Raw genomic sequence first — 20,853 nt, 5'->3', positions numbered from 1 at the left:
TCTCCTGTGGTGTTTCCCTGACTCTGCCTTGTGTTTGGCTGTGGCTCTCTGCATATGCTCCCATCAGTTGCTGAATAATGCTTCTCGGATGACAACTGGGCTAGGCACTGATCTATAGGTATAGTGGGACAGCATTAGTAGTCATTTTATTGATTTTTCTCCTAGTTGTGTTTGGTTCTACCCCGAGACTCTGGGATATCCAGCCTCTGGTTCCTGGATAGGCAGTGTCAGACATGGGACTCCATCTTACAGAAAGGGTTATAGCAAATACATTTTATTCATTATTTTGTGTTTGTGTGTACATGGCGTGTGTGTGTGTGTGTGTGTGTGTGTGTGTGTGTGTGTGTGTGTGTGTGTGTGTGTGTGTAGGTGCATGTGCCATGGCATGTATGTTCAGGTCAGATGACAATTTTGTGAAGTTGATTCTCTCCTTTTATCTTTATGTAGAGACAGGGATCAAACTCGGGTGGCTACATTTGCATGGTTAGTTTATTTATCAAAGATCTATCTCCTAGCCCCATAAAAGTTTAAGTTTTAACGATGAAAATAAAATCCTATGTGTAAACAGGGGAGAAATGATAAAACTCATAAGTCAAGTTTAAGATGGCCAAACAATTGTTTACAAATCCCTACATTTTTAATTAAATCTCCTACCTCCCTTTACACCATAATGTATTCTGGGTCATTTTTACAAAGTAAAAAGGAATATCCACTAATAACATTCCCATTTTTAAGGGCTTCCTGTGTGTAAAGTACAGATCAGATTCTTCACCTACATTAACCTGGTTAATGTCCGTGGCAGCTCTCTGCTATATTACTATAATCAATTTTCAAGTGAATTTTAATATTATGCTTAAAACTTTAAAAACAATTTTAGGATCTATGCAGGAGTATTTAATGACCAGATCTTTTGGGGAAAAAAAAACATGATTGAAGCATTTGGGAGGAAGATACAAGCTTTGACCAACAAAATGAGGAAAATGGGTTTAGAGACAAGAGCAACAACACAGGAAATAACAGACATCAGATTTTGAGTGTTGGTGAGAAGTAGGAAGAAGAAGGGGGTGGAGACAGAAAAGATATCTTTAGGAAGAATTGCCTTGGGATGAATGAAAAAATGAAATAGAAACAATTCAATGGACTCGTGACTTTCTAGATGACATTAATTTTAAGCTTAGCTAAGGGTATAAGTTTGGATTTCCTCCCAGTAGACTCTTCCATGCTGAGATTACTGTGGGAAGACAGAAAGTACAGATGTGTTAGTTCCTTTATCTACCAAATACATCATGGAATGAAGAAAAGAAATGGGCATAGGATAATGGTTCAGTTTGTGATTAAATGAATTTTGCCTTCCTGGAGCTCACTCCCTCCTTAAAAGGATAATACAAGGCTTGTTAATGCTCTTTACTTCTTGGGGCTAGATTTCAAGAATTTTTGCCCTGCCTTATAAAAACCATGTTTTATGGGGTGAGAGGATAGTTGTGGCAGAATCCCTAGGAAGACAGGAAGCAGACATGCAACTTTTTCTGTTTTTCAGGATGACAGTGGTTGGTAGTTGCCAGTCTTATGGAGACAATGAAGGCATATGGGGTTCTGTAGAGAACTTATCCTAAGATCTTCACAGGGGATTTGCCATTGAATGCAGCTGATAGGATGGAGAAAAATATCACCATCTGATGACTTTTATCCTTCACTAGGTAAGTGTTCATTTGATCTCAGGAGTCATAATTCAAGATGCGTTGGGGAAGGATTAAAGAACGGTAATATTTAATATCTCGACTGCCTTTCCCATGATCTAGATCTACTTCTCTAATACCAAGAAGTTATTTCTTGATTTCCTTAAACAGTTTTACCATAAAATAAAAACAAAACAGTTTTACCAAAAGATAATGGATAACTACTAAACTGGGTGTACTTGGTGTGCGTGTGTGTGTGTGTGTGTGTGTGTGTGTGTGTGTGTGTGTGTGTGTGTGTGTAGTTTGACCATAGGCATTCATTCATGAAATCTTCACCAGCACCATGTAAAGGCATATTTATCAAATTTGAGAATTTTCTTGTGTTCCTATATGCTCTTCCCCACTCCTTAGGTAGTAAGACAATTAACATGAGATCAAACCCTTTAAAATATTTTAAGTTGGAAATGAAATATTACAACTATATGCAGTATTTTGTAGGGATGATAGAAAACCCGATTCATTTTGTAGAATTGAAATATCACAGCTGTTGAATTACCACTCCATAATGCCCTGGTCTTATAGTCTGGTAAATACCATTCTTTGCTTTTATCATTTGACACTTTAAAAAAAAAAAAACTCATATAAATGAAACCACTCAGTATTTGTTCTTCTGTGAGTCACCCATTTAATTTGCAATATCATGATAATACATATTTACCCATTGTATCATAAATGCAGTATTTCGTTCCTGTACTGCTGGATAGCATTCTGTTCTGTATGTATGTCAGGTTTTCATTTCTCAAACTTATGTCTAGGGATGTCTAAATTGTTTCTGTAAGTTGTTGCTTAGGCACTGAGCAGCAGTAAATGCAAATATACAAGTCTGCTGCTTGAAAGTTTTGTTTTCAATTCAGGTGTGCAGAAAATTGTTCACTATCACTAATCATGGGGGAAATGCAAATCCACAGCACAATGGAATACTTGCTAACAGTGAGGTGATATGATGTTACAAACCTTTCATGAAGATATAGCAATATTTGGGAGTGGTTGAGAAAAGTTGGAAATCTTGTTTATTGTTGGTGGAGAGATAAAATGATGAAGTCAATATAGAAAAAAATGGATGCTAACAACTTAAAGATAGAATTATCAAATGCTTCAGCGATTCAATTTTCTGGCCATAGGGGTTGAAAAATTGAAATCGGGCCACTGTCTCTACAAGTTTCCTTTAACTTGACTTTATATATTATTTCTGTCTCACCATGAATCCAAGGGTCCTCCTCTAACTACTCTGCATTTCCAAAGAAGAGGGTGGGCACAGAGGAAGACTGAACAAGGCACAAATAGTTGAGTCCATATGACAATAGTATCTAACTCCCAGGCTGGACAGGGCATGCTCCTTACTTACTAAGGGTCTAGGACCTGACTATTCTGTTTTGTGCTTGGCTCATCATTCCTTTTTTCCCTTTGCCCAGTTCCCTGAAGCCTTCACCTGCCTCAATGCTAAAGAACTCCACATTTGTGACTGAGTTCCTCTTCGAAGGCTTCTCCAGCTTTGGTTGGCAACACAGGCTTGTCTTCTTCATTGTCTTCCTTACATTGTACCTTCTGACTCTGTCTGGCAACGTGATCATTGTGACTATTATTCGCCTGGACCGTCATCTCCATACACCCATGTACTTTTTTCTGAGCTTACTCTCCATCTCTGAGACTTTCTATACTATTGCCATCATTCCTCGTATGCTCTCTGGTCTCCTTTCTCCTCACCAGGCCATCGATATCCAAAGCTGTGCAACCCAGCTCTTCTTTTATCTAACTTTTGGCATCAACAACTGTTTTCTTCTCACAGCAATGGGTTATGACCGCTATGTGGCCATCTGCAATCCTCTAAGGTATTCAGTTATCATGGGTAAGAAGGCCTGTATCTACTTGGCATGTGGGTCACTGGGAATTGGCCTAGGCATGGCTATTGTGCAGGTTACATCAGTGTTTGGCCTACCTTTCTGTGATGGCTTTATTATTGCTCACTTCTTCTGTGATGTGAGACCCCTGCTGAAACTGGCCTGCACAGATACCACTATCAATGATATCATCAATTTGGTTGTCAGTGTCTGTGTCCTTGTTTTACCAATGGGCCTTGTCTTTATATCTTATGTTGTCATTATTTCCACTATCCTTAAGATTGCATCAGTTGAAGGCCGTAAGAAGGCCTTTGCCACCTGTGCCTCCCACCTCACTGTGGTCATCATCCACTATGGCTGTGCCTCAATCATCTACCTAAAACCCAAGTCCCAGAGTTCCCTTGGGCAGGACAGACTCATCTCAGTGACCTACACCGTCATCACTCCTCTACTCAACCCAGTGGTGTACAGTTTGAGAAATAAGGAAGTCAAAGAGGCTCTACGAAAAGCCATAGGTCTTAGGCCTCTTTCCTCTTAATAGGAATTTTTTAAAAGACATCCTTTGATGATATAGGTATGACTTTATTTTTCTGATATTCCAATAATGTTTTTATATATAAGGTTAAGAAAAGCAAATTAGAGTGAAGTGATTGATAAAACAGGAGCTTCCTTCCAGGGTAGCAATGTTTATCTGCGTCCTCCTCTAAACGTACATGGAAGTCTGCAGTATAAAAGTGTGTTCACCTATGCTACTCTCTCCTCCATGCCTTTATATGCATTTGTGTGCAACTAGACACATCTTAACAATGTTTTTTTTATCATTTACACAAATGAAGAGGAGGAATCAAAGTCTATCAGGGTTCTAAATGATATGAACAAATGATTTTTAACACATGTTGACAAAACATTTTTGGTGAAGTTAAAGGTGTCAGGTTGTAACCTCTTTTGATAAGTAAGTGAGGAGACAGGAACATACACAACTTTCTTTCAAAAACACTTCTGCATTCTGGTTTTGCAATTTGCTAATACTGCATTATAATCATGGTAACTTCAAAACTATGGAGGACCATCTAAGAATATGGAATGCTCTAACTGACCCACAAATTGCAAGTGCACACATGGTAAGTAAAGGTGTCACCTACAATATGTTATCCCCAGTTCTGAGATTCATAACCAAGAACATAGACTGAAATGGAGGCCATATTAAAAGTTGAACATGTTCTGATCAGTTGTTTTCTGTATTGATTTTTGTATGCAGCAAAGAAATATTTCCTTGATAAGGGCTGATGTCTACACTTATATCTGAAGATTTGGAACTAGGAGACTCCAATGTGAGAGAACTTAAAACATTTGTCTTTCTAGACCTAAGTTAGCTCACTGAATATGATCTTTTCTAGTTCCATCCATTTACTTGCAAAGTCCATGAATCATTTTTCCTTAAAGATCAATAGTGTCTCATAACGTATATGCTACACTTTCATTCTACATTTATCAGTTGAAGAACACGTATATGGTTTCCATGTGTAGCTAGTGTAAATAGTGTAAACAGCAATGTGGAGCCCAATCACAGGGAATACATTTACAAAACATCTTGCACACCTAAGGCTCAAGAAATATTGCAGGAGAGGGTACAAAAAGATTCTAAGAGCCAAAGGTTCAGGAAGTTTGTTGTGAGCCTGTGTCTCCTGATAATACCGGAAGCTACACACATAAAGCCTCACCAAAATGAACCTAAACATGAGCTGAAAAAGGACAACAAATTTAGACATGCCAAAGCAGATGAAGGAAATCCCGATAGACCTCACCCCTATACAAAGAAATAGGCAATTCAGGAATGCTGAGAGCTGGGGAACTAGTGTAACTCACAGAGCGCACATTAATTGGATATCAAATACCAAAAGTACAGCCCCGAACACATACATTCAAGTAACATTATCCAGACTGAACAGGATATATTTAGTAATATATATGTATATAATATGTATATTATTATATATTATTAAATATAAATAATAAATATATATTATACATATAACACAATGCATTATATATTAATATAGTATATAATCCTAAATAACTCCTATAGTATACACTCCTAAATATATCCTATGTATATCATATATATATGTTAATTGCTGTTACATAAATATGTGCATATATACATATAAAAAACTAGGCCATTAATATGAAGAGAACAAGGAGTGGTACATGGAAATGTTCAGGAGGAGGAGGGAAGGAGAGAAAATATGTAATTAAATAATGAAATAATAATGTCAAAAGTTTTTTGTAGGATATAAAATTCTTTCCTTTTGAAACTTTCCTTTTGGTTATTCTTTGTGTCTTTCACATCATGCACCTCAATCCCATTCATTTCCCACCCTGTGTGTCCACCCTCTGCCCTTGCAGCCCCCACAAGTAAAATTTAAGAGAAAAAAAGAAAAGGAAAACGGGGGCAGGGGGCAATCCCATCATGGAAGCTGCAGTGTGACATAGAGTGTCATGCAGTAACAGCTTTTGCCCATATATCTTTATTGCAAGTGTTCATTACAAAGAGTCATTGGTCTGGTTTGAGGCCTCTGGTTTCTGTTACACTATCAATGCTGGGCCCTGACTGGGACTCTCCTCTTGGTTATCCTGCTATTGCCCTGTGCTACGGAAATCCTACAGCTCTGGACTCTGGGATAGAGGTTGAAAGGAGTCCAGTAAAGATAGAGTTCACTTTTTAGGGTGAGCCTGAACTCTAGAAAAATATAGTTGCTAAAATGTAAACACTTTAACTACAACTTACATGATATTTATTAATGAACAGAAGTCCAAAACTGCACTAAAAAGAATAGGTTGTTCCTAAACATTTTTTGGTGAACTTTTGGAAGATTTTGGGATATCTGCTTTAAAGCAGAGTTTAATACAGCATTTAATGTCCATTCTGTTTATCATGGAATTCGAGAATAGATGCTCTGCCATGAGGAAGGAGCTTCTCTCCCACCATTGCACTCTGTACTGGTCATCTATTCTGGGGAACAAACATACACAGAGATTCAAACAGCTTGTGTGGGATATACAATGTGTCAGACGCTGTGATATGATTCCGTAGAAGTAATGAATCCCTTATGGGGTGCTGGGGATTGAAAAAGTCTGTAGAAATGAACGAGTCTTCTAATTCAAATAAACACACGTCATTTTGCAAAACTAAAATGGCATATGGAGTTAATTGATCTGGAATGAAGATGTCTTTCCTTTTGTGTCTGGGCTTGTAGAACTGATGGTGGTTTCACTTCTGTGACATTGGTCAAAATACAATTCAAAATGCTTGCCTCAGAGTTCTGGTGAACTTAGTTCAAAGCTGTTGAGTGTGAGTCTGATGGTGAATACCATCTCTTTTCTGAAGTCATCTGTTGGATATTGATGTACATCCCCGGCTTGTACCGATCAGGGCTTACATATGATTTCTTCAAGGGATGAGAGAACACTGGGCTGAGGCTCTCAGTGAGTCCCCTTCAGGAATTATTCTTACTAAGGAACCTTAGCCTCTAAGGTTCTACTTGGTTTGGGGTGCATGTAGCCTCCAGTGATTTTCTATTTCAGGGTATTTTTTCTCTCTTTGATAAATATGAAGAGCTACTCTCATCCCAGCATGAGTGCTCATCTATGAGGTAGTCTAAGATTTTGTGCTGTGACTGTCTATCATTTCAACGTGTTTTATTTCTCATCCCTTCTTCCTTTTCTCTGACAGAGGTATAGGAGCAGGGAGCACCCAACAATAAACGTGATGCATTTACATCCATAGCATGGCCCATTACCAGCACCTCTTCCTGCACAGTTTAGGATTTCATTTCTAGAACAATGATTGGCATAAGACAATTGCTCAAATTTTTGGCTATGATATATTGTAGTGAAAAGTTTAAAAAAAAGATGATTCCATCATGTTTATTGAGCTAAATTCACTGTGACTCAATTTAGTTGTCAGCAACACAGTATTATCTTTTTGGGAAAAAAAAACTGGTTAGAAATAAAAGTCTGATTTTTCCTTCGGGATCAAGAAGTCTTTTTCTTTTTTCTTTTTTGTCTTTTTATAATTCTTCATGAACAATTTATTTTCACTGCAGTCTTGTGTCTCTGCCCTCCAGTAGGAAAGCTTCAATCATAGTGGTGTGCTGGAAATCAGCAATAATGAAACATATTCAAAGTGTGCCTATGCCTTTCCAGTGTTTGAGAAAGAAAAAGCACATGTTGCAAACTATGTAAGTGAATATGTGGGATAGTTTTGTATCAACTTGACACTCTCTTCCCCATCTAGCTTTTGGTTGTGGTATTTCATGACACCAGTAGAAACTCTAACAAAGACAAGTTGGTCTGGGAGTGGGGATTGCTGTGACAGACCTGACTGTGTTGTTTTGGAGAAGATTTGGGGAGAACTTTAGAATTTTGTGTAAGAAAAACTGTTGACTGTTCAGTGCTTATTGAGATGTTCTGTGGGGGCTGGAAAGAATGTTGAGGGCAATGCAGATGATGGAGGCCTGATATATAAAGTTTCAGAGGGCAGTTTAAAGACTCTATTAGAGCCTTTTGTTATTTTTGAATTAAGATGTGGTTCTGATTAGCTATGTCTGGAGAATGAGCTGTGATTGACAAGATACCAGAACTACTAAAGTAAGACCTTTGCTTTTCAGGGATACCCAATCCTGGTCTGCTAGAACTGAGAAATTAGCAATTATTAAGAAAAGCATCATTGGTGGCTGATGCCTTTAATCCCAACACTGGGGGGGGGGCAGAGGCAGGTGGATCTCTGTGAGTTTGAGGCCACCCTTGTCTACAGAGCAAGTGCCAGGATAGGCTCCAAAGCTCCAGAGAAACCCTGTCTTGATAAAACAAAAAAGGAGGAGGAGCATCATTGGGGTGAAATCTTCTGGGAAGTGTTTCCTGAGTGTAAGCACACAGTAGCTGTGTTCCAGGGGTGGCCAATGTTGTACCTTGTACTGGCAGCTGAGCTTGGTAGTGTAGGAGTCACCCAGGTGCTACTGGTTTCGAAGGCATGAAAGGGTCATGGAGAACAGCTGAAGCTTGGCTCTGTGGGAGGCCAAGAGAGGCCACTGGGGAAGGAAGGTGCAGCCTCAGTGGTAGTTAAAGACCCAGGACTAGAGGTGTCATGCAGAGATGCTAAGACTTATCACCATGGATAGAACATATGATAGGCTATTGTTGAAACTGCAGCCAGTTGTAGCAGAAGACCCCAGTACTTTGGAGATATCAGGACCGTGCGATGACCACCAAGGACAGCAGTAGCAGTGGAGTGGAGCCACCTAGAGCCTAGAAATCAAGCTGTGTGTTGCAGTGGGCAAAGATGGCAAAGTAGCCCAAGCCCCTTGGAAAAGACAAGAATATCATGAGTGAATCTCAGACCCTGGTTCTTGAGTTGTTTAAAATTTTGGAGGTTGGTTTGCTTTAATTTGATTGTGTATGTGTGCCCTGGTTCTTCTCTCTTGAAGTAAGAAAGTCTTTTTTTTATTGTATTTTAGAAGACTTTGGGTTTCAAAAGAGATTGGCTCCAAAGAGCTAGCTCATACATCAAGGACAGGTCCTGGTTCCACTGTTAGGAGCCCCACAAAAGACCAAGCTATACAACTGTCACCCAGGTGCAGAGAACCTAAGTCATTCCTATGCTGGCTCCCTAGCTGACTGCCCAGAATCCATGAGCTCCCACAAGTTCAGGTCAGCTGTCTCTGGGTTTCTCCATCAGCATCTTGATCCCTTTGCTCATGTGATCCCTCCACCCTCTCTTCAGTTGAACTCCCAGAGCTCGGCCAAATGATTGGGTGTGGATCTCTGCATCTGCTTCCATCAGGTACTGTGTGAAGGCTCTGTGGTGATAATTAGGGTAGTCACCAATCTAATTATAGGGGAAGGTCAGTTCAGGTATGTTACTATAAATCTTTCTGCCAAAAGCCACGTGCGAGCTTTATGCCAGCCGCCCACCCGAGTTAGGCCCAAATGAATACACAGAGAGACTTGTATTAGTTACAAAGCTGCTTGGCCAATGACTAGGATTCTCATTTGTTAGCTCAGTCTCAATTACCATACATCTATATATTTTATGGGACTTATCTTATTGGATGCCTTATTGGCATCCCTCCTTGCTGGTGAATCACATCGTGCCGCTGGAGCAGGAGCCAAGGGGAAAGAGAGAGCCCTTCCTGTTTCTCTTTCGCTTAAATATGAGTCTCCTTGCTATGTAACTTCCTGCCTGGATCAGCACTTCTCTACTACATTTCCCAGAATCCTCTTTGACTCCTAGTTCCGTCTAACTTGCTGTCTCATTGGCCAAACAGTTTTTTATTCAATAATCAATAAGATAAACATACACAGTAGTACATTCCCCATCACAGGTACCCTCTCCACTATTGCTAGTAGCCTTAACTGGATCCTCCTTGTGGGTTCCTGGGAGTTTACCTGGCACCGGGTTTATCCTAGCCCTGTAATGGCTCCCTCTATCAAGATATCTCTTTCATTACTCTCCCCCTGTGTCTCACCCCTAACTGGACCATCCTGATCCCTCATCTTCCCTTCCCCCCATACTCAGTTTACCCAGGAAATCTCATCTATTTCCTCTTCCCAGGAAGATCCAAGTATCCCTCTTAGGATCCTTCTGGTTACCTAGCTTCTCTGGGGCTGAGTAATGTAGCCTGTGTAATATGAATAATATAAATCCAGGGCTGATATTAAGATTCAAGCTGAAGATTAAAAAAGCAAAGCATATGGCCATTATTTCTTACCTCTACCTCAGGCTGAAAGGGCTGTCCCTATCCTCAGAGTGGCTGGAGAAAAATCTCTGAGGCTGAATACTGAATGCCCTGCTCCTATCTTGTATACCTCTCCAAAATTGGGATTAAAGACATGGGACGACAAGTGCTGAGATCTGCTTTGTGTGAGCTGTTTCCTTTTAGACTGATTGACGCAAATGTAACCTTAGGTAGCCTTGAACTCACAGCCTTGAACTCATCTGTCTTTGTCTCCTGAGTCCTAGGATTAAAAGTATGTGCCACCACTCTCCAGCTTCTATAGCTAACTAGTGTGGTTGAGGGAATTAAAGGTGTGTATCACCATTGCCTGGCTCTATGGCTGTGCCTAGCTTTGATCTCCAGCGACTTTATTAAATCATAAATAACTTATCACCACACCTGGTTATCCTTTGCTTTACATCTAATATGCATTTATGGGTGAATACATACAGTGTTTGTCTTTCTGGGTCACAGTTACCTCACACAGAATGTTTTTTTTTCTAGTTCCATCCATTTGCCTGTGAATGTCATGATATCCTTGTTTTTCCCCTGCTGAGTAATATTCCATTGTGTAGATATATCACATTTTCTTTATCCATTCTTGGGTTACAGAGCATCTAGAACCTGTCCCTGATGCATGAGCTGGCTCTTTGGAACATATCCCTTGTGGTGGGAAGCCTTGCTCAGCCTTGACGTGGGGCCGGGGTGGGGAAGAGCTTGGTCCTGTCTCGACTTGATGTGCCATGCTTTCTTGATTCTCATGAGAGGTCTTACCCCATCTGAATGGAGACAGAGAAGGAGTGGCTGGGAGGGTAGGAGGGAGGTGAGAGGAGGGAACAGGAGAGAAGGGTGGGGAAACTGTCTTTGGTATATAAAGCAATAAAAATGATGAATAAAAATAAAATAAAAGAGATTGGCTATTTTAAAGAGATTGGACTTTTAATGAATTTGAATTTATAATGATTGGGGGATTTTAAAGTTATTCATATTCAATGCGAAATCTTTGGGATGAATGAAAAAGGTCATGGCTTAATAGTGATGTGTTTGTATATCAAGTTAACAAGAAGTCAATTATGCCAGATAGTTTTATGTCAACTGAATGTAAGCTGAAGTCATCTGAGAGGAGGGAACTGAAATTAAGAAAATGCCTCCATAAGATCCTGAGTTCTACAAGAAAGCAGACTGAGAAATTCATGAGAGGCAAGTAAGAAAGCAACACTCCTCCATGGCCTCTGCACCAGCTCCGGACTCTAGGACTCTGCCCTGCTTGAGTTCCGGTCCTGACTCCTTTGATGATGAACAGTTATGTGGAAGCATAAGCTAAATATACCCTTTCTCTCCAACTTGCTTTTGGTCATCACAGCATTAGAAAGCCTCACTAAGACAGAGAAGTGTATGGTATCCCTGGATACAACAGCAGAATGCAACTTTAAAGTGGGGATCTCACAGTTGGACATCAGTGGGAACATGGACTTGGTAAGTAACTGCCTAGAGCTAGGCAGGTAACCAAAGGCTGGAAGACAGCTCAGCTCTCTTGGTCATCCAGGGATTTGAGTTTCTAATTGCCTCTGCCAAGATCATCAGGAAGTGTTACATGTGGGTTCAAAAGAGTGTTCCTTTTCTCTTCATTTCCCACTTAATAACAACTAGCAGTGATCACATCCTCTTTCCAACGGGCTCAATTTCTAAACATGCTCATCAGGTGACTGACTATGGAATTTTTCTTCTATTGGCCACAAGGGAGATATGGAATGAGTAGACAGCCTTGTCTTATTCCTGACTTTAGTGGAATTGCTTTGAGTTTCTCTCTAATTTGATACTGACTGTTGGCTTGCTGTATATTGCTTTTATTATATTTAGGTATGTTACATGTATCCAAGACTTTTATCATGAAGAGGTGTTGGATTTTTGTCAAAGGCTTTTTCAACATTTAATGAGATGATCGTGTGGGTTTTTTCTTTCAGCTTGTGGATTGGTGGATTACAGTGACAGATTTTAGTATGCTGAACCATTATTGCTGCATCTCAGGGATGAAACCCAATTAATCATGGTGGATGATATTTTTGATGTGTTCTTGGATTTGGTTTGCCAACATTTTATGAGTATTTTTGTATCAATGTTCATGAGGGAAATTGGTCTGTAATTCTCTTTCTTTGTTGTATCTTGGTGTGGTTTGGGTATCAGGGTAACTGTGGGTGCATAAAAAGAATTTGGCAATGTTTCTTCTGCTTCTATACCAGCATTAGCTCTTCTTTGAAAGTCTGATAGAATTCTGCACTGAAACCATATGACCCTGAGTTTTTCTTGCTCGGGAGACTTTTAATGACTCTTTCTATTTCCTTAGGTCTGTTTAAATTGTTTATCTGGTCTTGATTTAATTTTGGTATATGGTATCTTTCAAGAAATTTGTCCATTCTTTTAGATTTTCTTTCTTTTTTTTTGGAGTAGAGGCTTTTGAAGTATGATCTAATGGTGTCTGGGTTTCCTAAGTGTCTGTTGTTAGGCACCCCTTTTCATTTATGATTTTGTGAATTTGGATATTCTGTCTCTCTTCCTTTTAGTTAGTTTGCATAAGGATTTGTCTTTCTTGTTGATTTTCTCAAAGAACCAATTCTTTGTTCCATTGATTCTTTGTAATGTTCTCTCTATTTCTATTTCATTGATTTCAGTTCTCAGTTTGATTATTTCTTGCAATCTACTCCTTTTGGTTCTAGGGTTTTCAGGTGTGGTGTTAAGTCCCTAGTATAATTTTTTTCCAAATTCTTTATGAAGGCACTTAGTGTTATGGACTTTTCTTTTTCATTGTGTCCCATAAATTTGGGTATGTTGTGCATTCATTTTCTTTGATTTCTAGGAAGTCTTTAATTTCTTTCTTCATTTTTCTTTACACAGTGGTAATTCAGTTTAGCATTGTTCAGTTTTCATTAGTTTGTAGGCTTTCTGTAGTTTGTGTTGTTGTTGAACTACAACTTTAATCCATGGGGATCTGATGAAGATACACAGGGTTATTCCAATTGTTGTATCTTTTAAGACTTGCCTTGTTTCAGACTATGTGGTCAATTTTGAAGAAGGTTCCATGAGATGCTGGGAAGAAGGTATATTCTTTGGTGTTTGGACAAAACATTCTGAAGATATCTGTTAGGTCCATTTGAGTCATAACATCGGCTATTTCCATTATTTCTCTATTTAGTTTCTGTTAGAACAACCTGTCCAATGGTGAAAGTGGGGTGTTGAAGTCCCCCACTATTAATGTGTGGGTTTGATATGTGATCTAAACTTTAGTAATGTTTGTTTTATAACTGTGGGTGCCATTGTATTTGGTGAATCAATGTTCAGAATTGGTGGATTTGTCCTTTGAGGAATATGAAATGTTCTTCTCCATCTCTTTTGATTAATTTTTGGCTTGAAGTCTATCTTGTTAGATATTATGCTAGCTACACCAGCTTGCTTCTTTGGTCCATTTGATTTCCAACCCTTTACTCTGAGATAATGTCTGTATTTGATGTTGAGGTGTGCTTCTTATATGTAGCAGGATGGTTCCTGCTTTGTATACATCCTGTTAGCCTCTCTCTTTTTATTCTTGATCTTAGCTGAAATGTGGAGGAGCAATAACCTGTGTCTTTTTATTGGCAAATTGGCTCCATTGGTATTGAGAGGTATTCATGACTGCTGCCTGTTAATTTCTGTTATTTGGTGGTGGTGGTAGTGGTGGTAGTAGTGTTGATTGTGGTGGTTTGTGTGTGTGTGTGTGTGTGTGTGTGTGTGTGTGTGTGTGTGTGTGTGTGTATGTATGTGTGGGTTTCACCAGCCTGGTATGGACCCCTTTGCTCATCAGTCACCCTTCTCTGCAACTGGATTTCAGTTCAGTTGAAGGTTTAGCTGTGGGTGTCTAAATACAGCTTATCACATTCAATGTCATACTTGCTTTTGACCTAGCCCCATTTCTCTAGTGGTCAAACAGTTGTTTATTTAGAAACAGTTATCTCATTTTTACGTGTGTGTGTGTGTGTGTGTGTGTGTGTGTGTGTGTGTGTGTGTGTGTGTGTGTCCATGTACAATGCATACATGAACATGATGGTATCCATGTAGATACCAAAGGACAACTTCTGGGAGTTCCACTATGTGGGTACTGGGACCAAGTCTTCAGACTTGGAATTTCATCACTGGGTCATTTTGCTGGCACTGTAAATTGGAAAATAATCCCAAAGTGTACTCAGATATATGAGAGTTCCCATTAATATGATTTGCTGGACTTTTCTAAGTTGTATAAAGATGTGATACAAATTCAATAACTAATTTTGGTTCCTTTTTAATGGGTAGTTCCTTGAGTTTGGAACTCCCATACAGCAGCTATTTTCTTTCACCATGTTGAAGATGTCCTTCGACACATTTCTATTTCCCATCCTCAGTTTAAAATATTCAATTATAGGCTATATTTTCTTATATCCAATACTGATCAGAGTAGTTTTCTATTGCTTCATATCAAACTCAGTACCTTAAAACAACATACAGTTTTGACCTGTTTTCTTACTCAGCTATCTGAGCACCATCTTTTTGGGTCTTCTTCTCAAAGTCTCAGGGACCCACAGAGTGTTTACAGGGGTGAGGCCATTGCTGCAGAATGGTGAGCACTTCCAAAGTTTGTTGAAAGAATTTAATTCCATGTGATTAGAGGACTGAAGTTGCTTTTCTTTCTGGTTGTCAATTTTGAGTGTTATGTTTACAGAAATTACTCAGGTGTTTTGTACATAATCCACTAATAGGCATTGTTAAAACACAAAATCTTACTTCTTCAAAGCCACAGAAGGAAGAATGACTTTCTCCTGTCTGGTTACATGGACCTTTAACTTTTAAAAACTTTTCATGTCTTTAACTGTACATACCTTTGTATAAAATGTATAATGATAAGTCAAATCTCTATATAATGCATTCTAGCATGTAATTGACATCCTGTCATCTTTGCTATATTATATTTGTAAGTGGCAAGTCCCATTCTGTCCAAAGTATGATGATACACAGGTGGATCATCTTTGGATGGATTTGCATCATTTGGAGTCATCTTAATGTTGTATCTTATCGAATCCATGGAGTAATTTTCATTTGTCTGTCCCTACTGTGTGCTTTGCCTTCTTCTTGACTTTATCTCTTTGTTCATTTCTCCTGATGCATCTATACAGGTCCATTGCATCCTAAACACTCTATCAGTAGTCAATATTTTTCCCTGATAAGGGCCAAATGATAAATAATTTAAGGTTTTGGACCGTAATCTCTGTTGCATTAAATTTTGCAAAAGTAACCCAAAATAGCTATAGATAATTTATAAATTAAAATATGTTTTATTGTATGGTTAATAAAATTAAATATAACATACTTTTTAAAAAATATCTTTCCATTTGTTTATTTTTAATTGATTTTAAATTCTGAGCATTTTTTTTTACATCTTGTAGTATGTACAAAAACAGATGGTGGTCACATCAGCTGGCAGGCCATAGTTGCTTATTCCTGATTTACATGAATAAATTATAAAGACAAATTGAAGCTCTAGATTACATTATCTTCCTGTAGTAGGGATATTATTGTACTCCCTGGCAGGTGGTAGTAGGGACAAGATCATTTTCATCTAACCAGGGACTAAGTAAATTTAGATCTAGTTTCAATCTTTGTGAGGGTTAATTTATTTCCACTCACTCTTTCATGTATAAGTGCATAAGGTGATTGCAGATGCTCTGCTTATTTTATACGTTCTTTTGACCAAAGACTACAAACAACAAATGACAGATCCCTAAAGAGACCACATAAGATGACACCAACTAACAATCTAAGCAACAGAGGAGAGGTTACCTTAAATGACCTCCCCTGATAATGAGATTGAGGACTAACTTATATGTCATCCTATAGCCTTCATCCAGCAGCTGGTGGAAGCAGCAGCAGACAGCCACAGCTAAACCTTGAACTGAACTAAAATCCAGTTGCAGAGAAGGAGGACTAATGAGCAAAGGTGTCCATACCAGGCTGGTGAAACCCACAGAAACAGCTGACCTGAACAAGGGAGACCTCTTGGTTCCAAGACTCATAGCTGGGAAACCAGTATGGGACTGATCCAGACCCCCTGAACATGGGTGACATTGAAGAGACCTTGGAAATCTATGGTGCCCCTTGTAGTGGATCAGTGCTTATCCCTAGCATAGGAATGGACTTTGGGAGCCCATCCTACATGGAGGCATACTCCCTGAGCCTAGACAAAAGGGGGTGGGCCTAGGTCCTATCCCAAAGGATATGACAGACTCTGAAGACCCCCTACAGAAGGCCTCACCTTCCCTGGGGAGCAGAAAGGATATGGGATAGGTAAAGTGTTAGTTGGGGGGCAGAAGAGGGACCTGGGATTGACCTATAAAATAATCTTCTTTCTAATTAAAATAAAAAGAGACCACAAAAGTTGAATGTCAGACTAACACATTTATTTTATCCTTTCTTTCTAAATGCTTGATTCTTAAAGAATTTAATTATATCCATATCACTTAGTGATGATAGCATTGTTTTAGACACATAGTCGAAATGATTATATAAAGCAATGGAGAGTGGAAGGCTGAAAAGAATCCTGGTAAAGAATCAATGACTCTAATTCTTTCACTTGAACTCAGTTTCTTAAACACACACACACACACACACACACACACACACACACACACACACACACACTCACACTCTTCAGGTGTTAGTATGAGGTGACAAAAAATGTGAAGAACTCAGAGTGGGAGACAAAATCTGGCAGACAATCAGAATTCTTTTATTTTATGATATCATCACTGAGAGATGAACAAACAAACAAATGGATGAGAAAATTCATCTTTTTAAACATTTGCCTACTCAACAGAAAATATATTCTATGGAAAGTGAATCAGTCCTCCAATCCTCTCTTCCCTATTAAAAAGTGACTTCTTAGTTTGTTATCCCTGGCAATTCCACTAACATTGAAAACAACTTCAAATCAGTGTGTGTGTGTGTGTGTGTGTGTGTGTGTGTGTGTGTGTGTGTGTGTATCTCAAAACTATGAGGTCAGATATCTTAGGTGTCTTGTGTTTAATGCTGATTTCTTAATTAACCAGTCAATGCCATAAAGAAAAGAAGATTATGTTATAGAAGCATGGAAGACAGGTATAGTTATGTTCTAAGTGGGGTTTAGTTGGGATAAAATAAGTTAGTATATGTATACTGTATAGCTTTACATATAGCACTTCATAAGAACCTATGAGAAGTCTTAGTAATTATTGCTTGAATGACCCAATTCTAAGAATACTGAGAGAACAAACATGAATGTGATGGACTCCAAATTGCCTCACAAATGTGAAAATGAGTCCTGATTTTTGTGTATTTTAAAATTGTAGATGAAGCCAGATGGTGGTTGCAGTGTATGCCTTTAATCCCAGCACTAGGGAAGCAGAGGCAGGCTGATCTCTGTGAGTTTGAGGCCAGCCTCATCTACAGAGCTAGTTTCAGGACAGGCTCCAAAGCTACAGAGAAACACTGTCTCAAACCACCCCCCCAAAAAAACTTACAGATGAGTATTGACTCCTATTTGGGCTATGGGAAATCAATTGATTAGGGAGTATCAAGGATACCCAGTGAAGCTGAGGTTTGGAACTAACTTGAGCTAAGGCTTGAGAATGAGTGTAGAGTGTAAGGTGATTGGAACAGAGGTGACAAATATCACTTTAGAGACAACAGATTCTGGGACAGGGTTGAAGATTCCACCTAGACACTTTAAACTGGCTTCAAGTGTCAAAAGTACCAGAAATCATTCCTGTGTATGTCTGAGTGTGAAGAAAGAGCCTTCTCAAACTCTGCTTGACAGCTGCTTCTGCTCTCTTCTTAGAATATATCAGGCCTTATGATCCCTTCTGTTGGCACTGGAGAAATGGACAGAAAATATAGCCTAGATCCCAACAGGACCCTGGCCCACTCCAAGATGCAAAATTAACCTTTTATCCAGCGAGATAGCTCCTAATACTTCAATCAGCTCTCCCAAGCATGAATGTCAGAATTAGATAATGAGATGCCTCAGTAATGAGGTCTCAAGGCACTGTCTTGTTCATATCCTGTTTTCTTCTATTAATCATTAGGGAGTTTAAAAAAGTGTTATTTGGGAGTAAAATACCCAGGATACTAACAGAAGTTTAGTAGTTCATTACCCTCCTCCCATACTGCTTTGTGACTGACAAACAAGCTTACTGTGGGTAGAACTAGAAAATCTGAAAAAACTTAGACTTTCTTTGTCTTTTGTTTTGGTCTCATACACAGGATGACTGGCATTGTTTCTCTCCACTGAAGTAGCCACTTTTAGGTGTGGCTTCTTGGAAGTTTGTCAGAGTGCCAACAAATCTTGCTCCTAAAACATTGATAACTCTGTGACAAAACTGTATTTTGGTAAAATATAATTGTTTTGATAACTAATTTAAAGTTAAGTAATTGGTAGGCTTTAAATAATTTTTAAAAGATCCTTGACAAAAACCTTGGGAAACTTTTGTATTTATTAGAAAAAATCTATGTTATTATAGATAATAAAAATTCCAGAGTGATGGGTGGGGCTCAGGCTTGAACACAACTCTCTAGAAGATATAAGAAGCTAACGCCTGGTGAGTTTTACTTTATTCTCTCTTTCTCTCTCTTTCTCTTTTGGGTTTTTTGAGACAAGGTTTCTCTGTGAAGCTCTGGAGCCTGTCCTGGAACTGGCTCTGTAGACCCCAGGCTGGTCTTAAACTAACAGAGATCCGTCCACCTGACTCTGCCTCCCTAGTTAGTGCTGGAATTAAAGTCTTCATCAACACTGCCTGGCACTTTATTTTCTGTTAAGAGGGGGAACAGTTACAAGAGATACTCAGTTGTCACACACATCCATCCCAGTGGCAGTCTATAGGCGAAGGAGAACATGGCCTTTCATAAGGGCTCTATGGATCTATCTGGAAATACATATTAATATAATGCATAAAATACTTGAAGGGTTTTGTATTAAGTCTGGTATCCAAAGCAGTTCAAGAATGCAAACTCCATGAGTACAATGACCATCTTGACCATGTTTCTCTTCCACTATTAATATACTTATACTTTTTTAACCATTGAATACATGTGCTATTACATACATGATTTTCCTGATGATAACCAAGCAAAATTTGGTTTCAGCTAACTAAAATGCAAAGGGAATTGTTGAAACATTCAGAAAGTGCAAAAATAAGTATATTCCCTTCCCTTAAACAATATAAACAATACACTTATCCATTATTATCCAGAGATAAGACTTTGTACCACCTTTTTTGCCATCTACCTAATAGAAAAAGAGAGGTAAAATAAAAGCCCTCTAAACAAAAGCATTCTTTGAATCTTGTGCTTTCCATCCAATTGTCACTTCCTTACTTTACCACTTCTCATCCTGTCCTCCTTACATACATATACAAAGCCTAGGGGAGGGGCTCTACTATTGTCAATATCTCTAATTTACCCACTCCTCTCTCTTAAAGAGTCTCTTACATAATGGTAACCAGAGAGACATTTTTAGACTGTTATTAACTTTGAATAAGTGGACTGGAGAAGGAAGGGAAAAAACATTCCAGATCATGAGCATAAACCTACAGGTCTGAAAAAAAGTCTTTTATTTGCTGAAATGAAATTAAGTGCCAAGAATAATGGGCATGAATTTCAATGTATACAGGTATAATGGAAACCTATTGTAAAGGAGTTGCCTCCAAATTATCAGTTGCATACCAGGCAAGGATCTTGATGAAACTGCCTACTGTTCCCAGTTATACTGGTTGGATGAACAGCCACTATGACCCCAGGAAGAAGTAAAATTTGGGGCACCATAAAGATGTTGTTAGAAATAAAACTGAAAATTGTGTTTCACCTAATCCATACCCGTGTTGGGACAGTTCAAGTAGCTATTTGTGATTCTGCTAGATGCACCTCCAGAAAGATTTCAAAGGAGAATGAAAAGGGGAAATTAGAAAATTTATAAAATCAGGTTTGAAGTATTCAAAGAATTATTTACAAGTACAGAGAGGTGTGATTGAGTTTCAACTGGCTAAGTTGTCAAACAGAAAAAGAATAACTACTAATAAAACAACTATCTATTACTGGCTTCATGTATGTCAAGCAACAGATCAAATTCTTCACCTGCATCGAGCCTGTTTAATTCATGGCATCCCTGTGCTTTATTACTATAATCAGTTTGCAAGTGAAATTTGAACATTGTGGTTAAAACTTTGAAGTGATTGAAGGAATTTATGCAAGAGTGTCCAATGAGTAGTTTTTCATGAAAACATGATTACCACATTCAGGCAGAAGTGTGGACAACCATCAACTTAACTGAAATGTGGAAAATGGGTTTAGAAACAGTTGCAGTGATTCGGGGAGGATGATGGGCATCAGGTGTTGGGTGCTCGCAGGAAGTAGGGAGAGAGAAGATGGGGCTGTTTCAGAAAACTGTGCCCCAGGACATTATGAAAGGGGAGA

The 20,853-nt window shown here is 38.8% G+C and overlaps 1 protein-coding gene across 1 annotated transcript; it reads left to right on the top strand.

The window, feature by feature from the left end:
• The first annotated feature begins 3,173 nt into the window (after positions 1–3,173).
• Positions 3,174–4,112, top strand: LOC107977056 (olfactory receptor 10J3-like). Its single transcript, XM_027418934.2, has one exon. The coding sequence runs from the start codon at positions 3,174–3,176 to the stop codon at positions 4,110–4,112; it is 939 nt and encodes a 312-aa protein (XP_027274735.1).
• Positions 4,113–20,853: the final 16,741 nt, after the last annotated feature.

This window comes from Cricetulus griseus, chromosome 5 (genome assembly GCF_003668045.3).
Source record: "Cricetulus griseus strain 17A/GY chromosome 5, alternate assembly CriGri-PICRH-1.0, whole genome shotgun sequence".
NCBI classification, from domain to species: domain Eukaryota; kingdom Metazoa; phylum Chordata; class Mammalia; order Rodentia; family Cricetidae; genus Cricetulus; species Cricetulus griseus.
The sequence above is the reverse complement of the archived record's forward strand: the minus strand, read 5'-3'. Positions and strand labels throughout refer to the sequence as shown.

Coding starts and splice junctions, on each gene's coding strand:
- LOC107977056 (XM_027418934.2), top strand. CDS start 3,174: ATGCTAAAGAACTCCACATTTGTGACTGAGTTCCTCTTCGAAGGCTTC.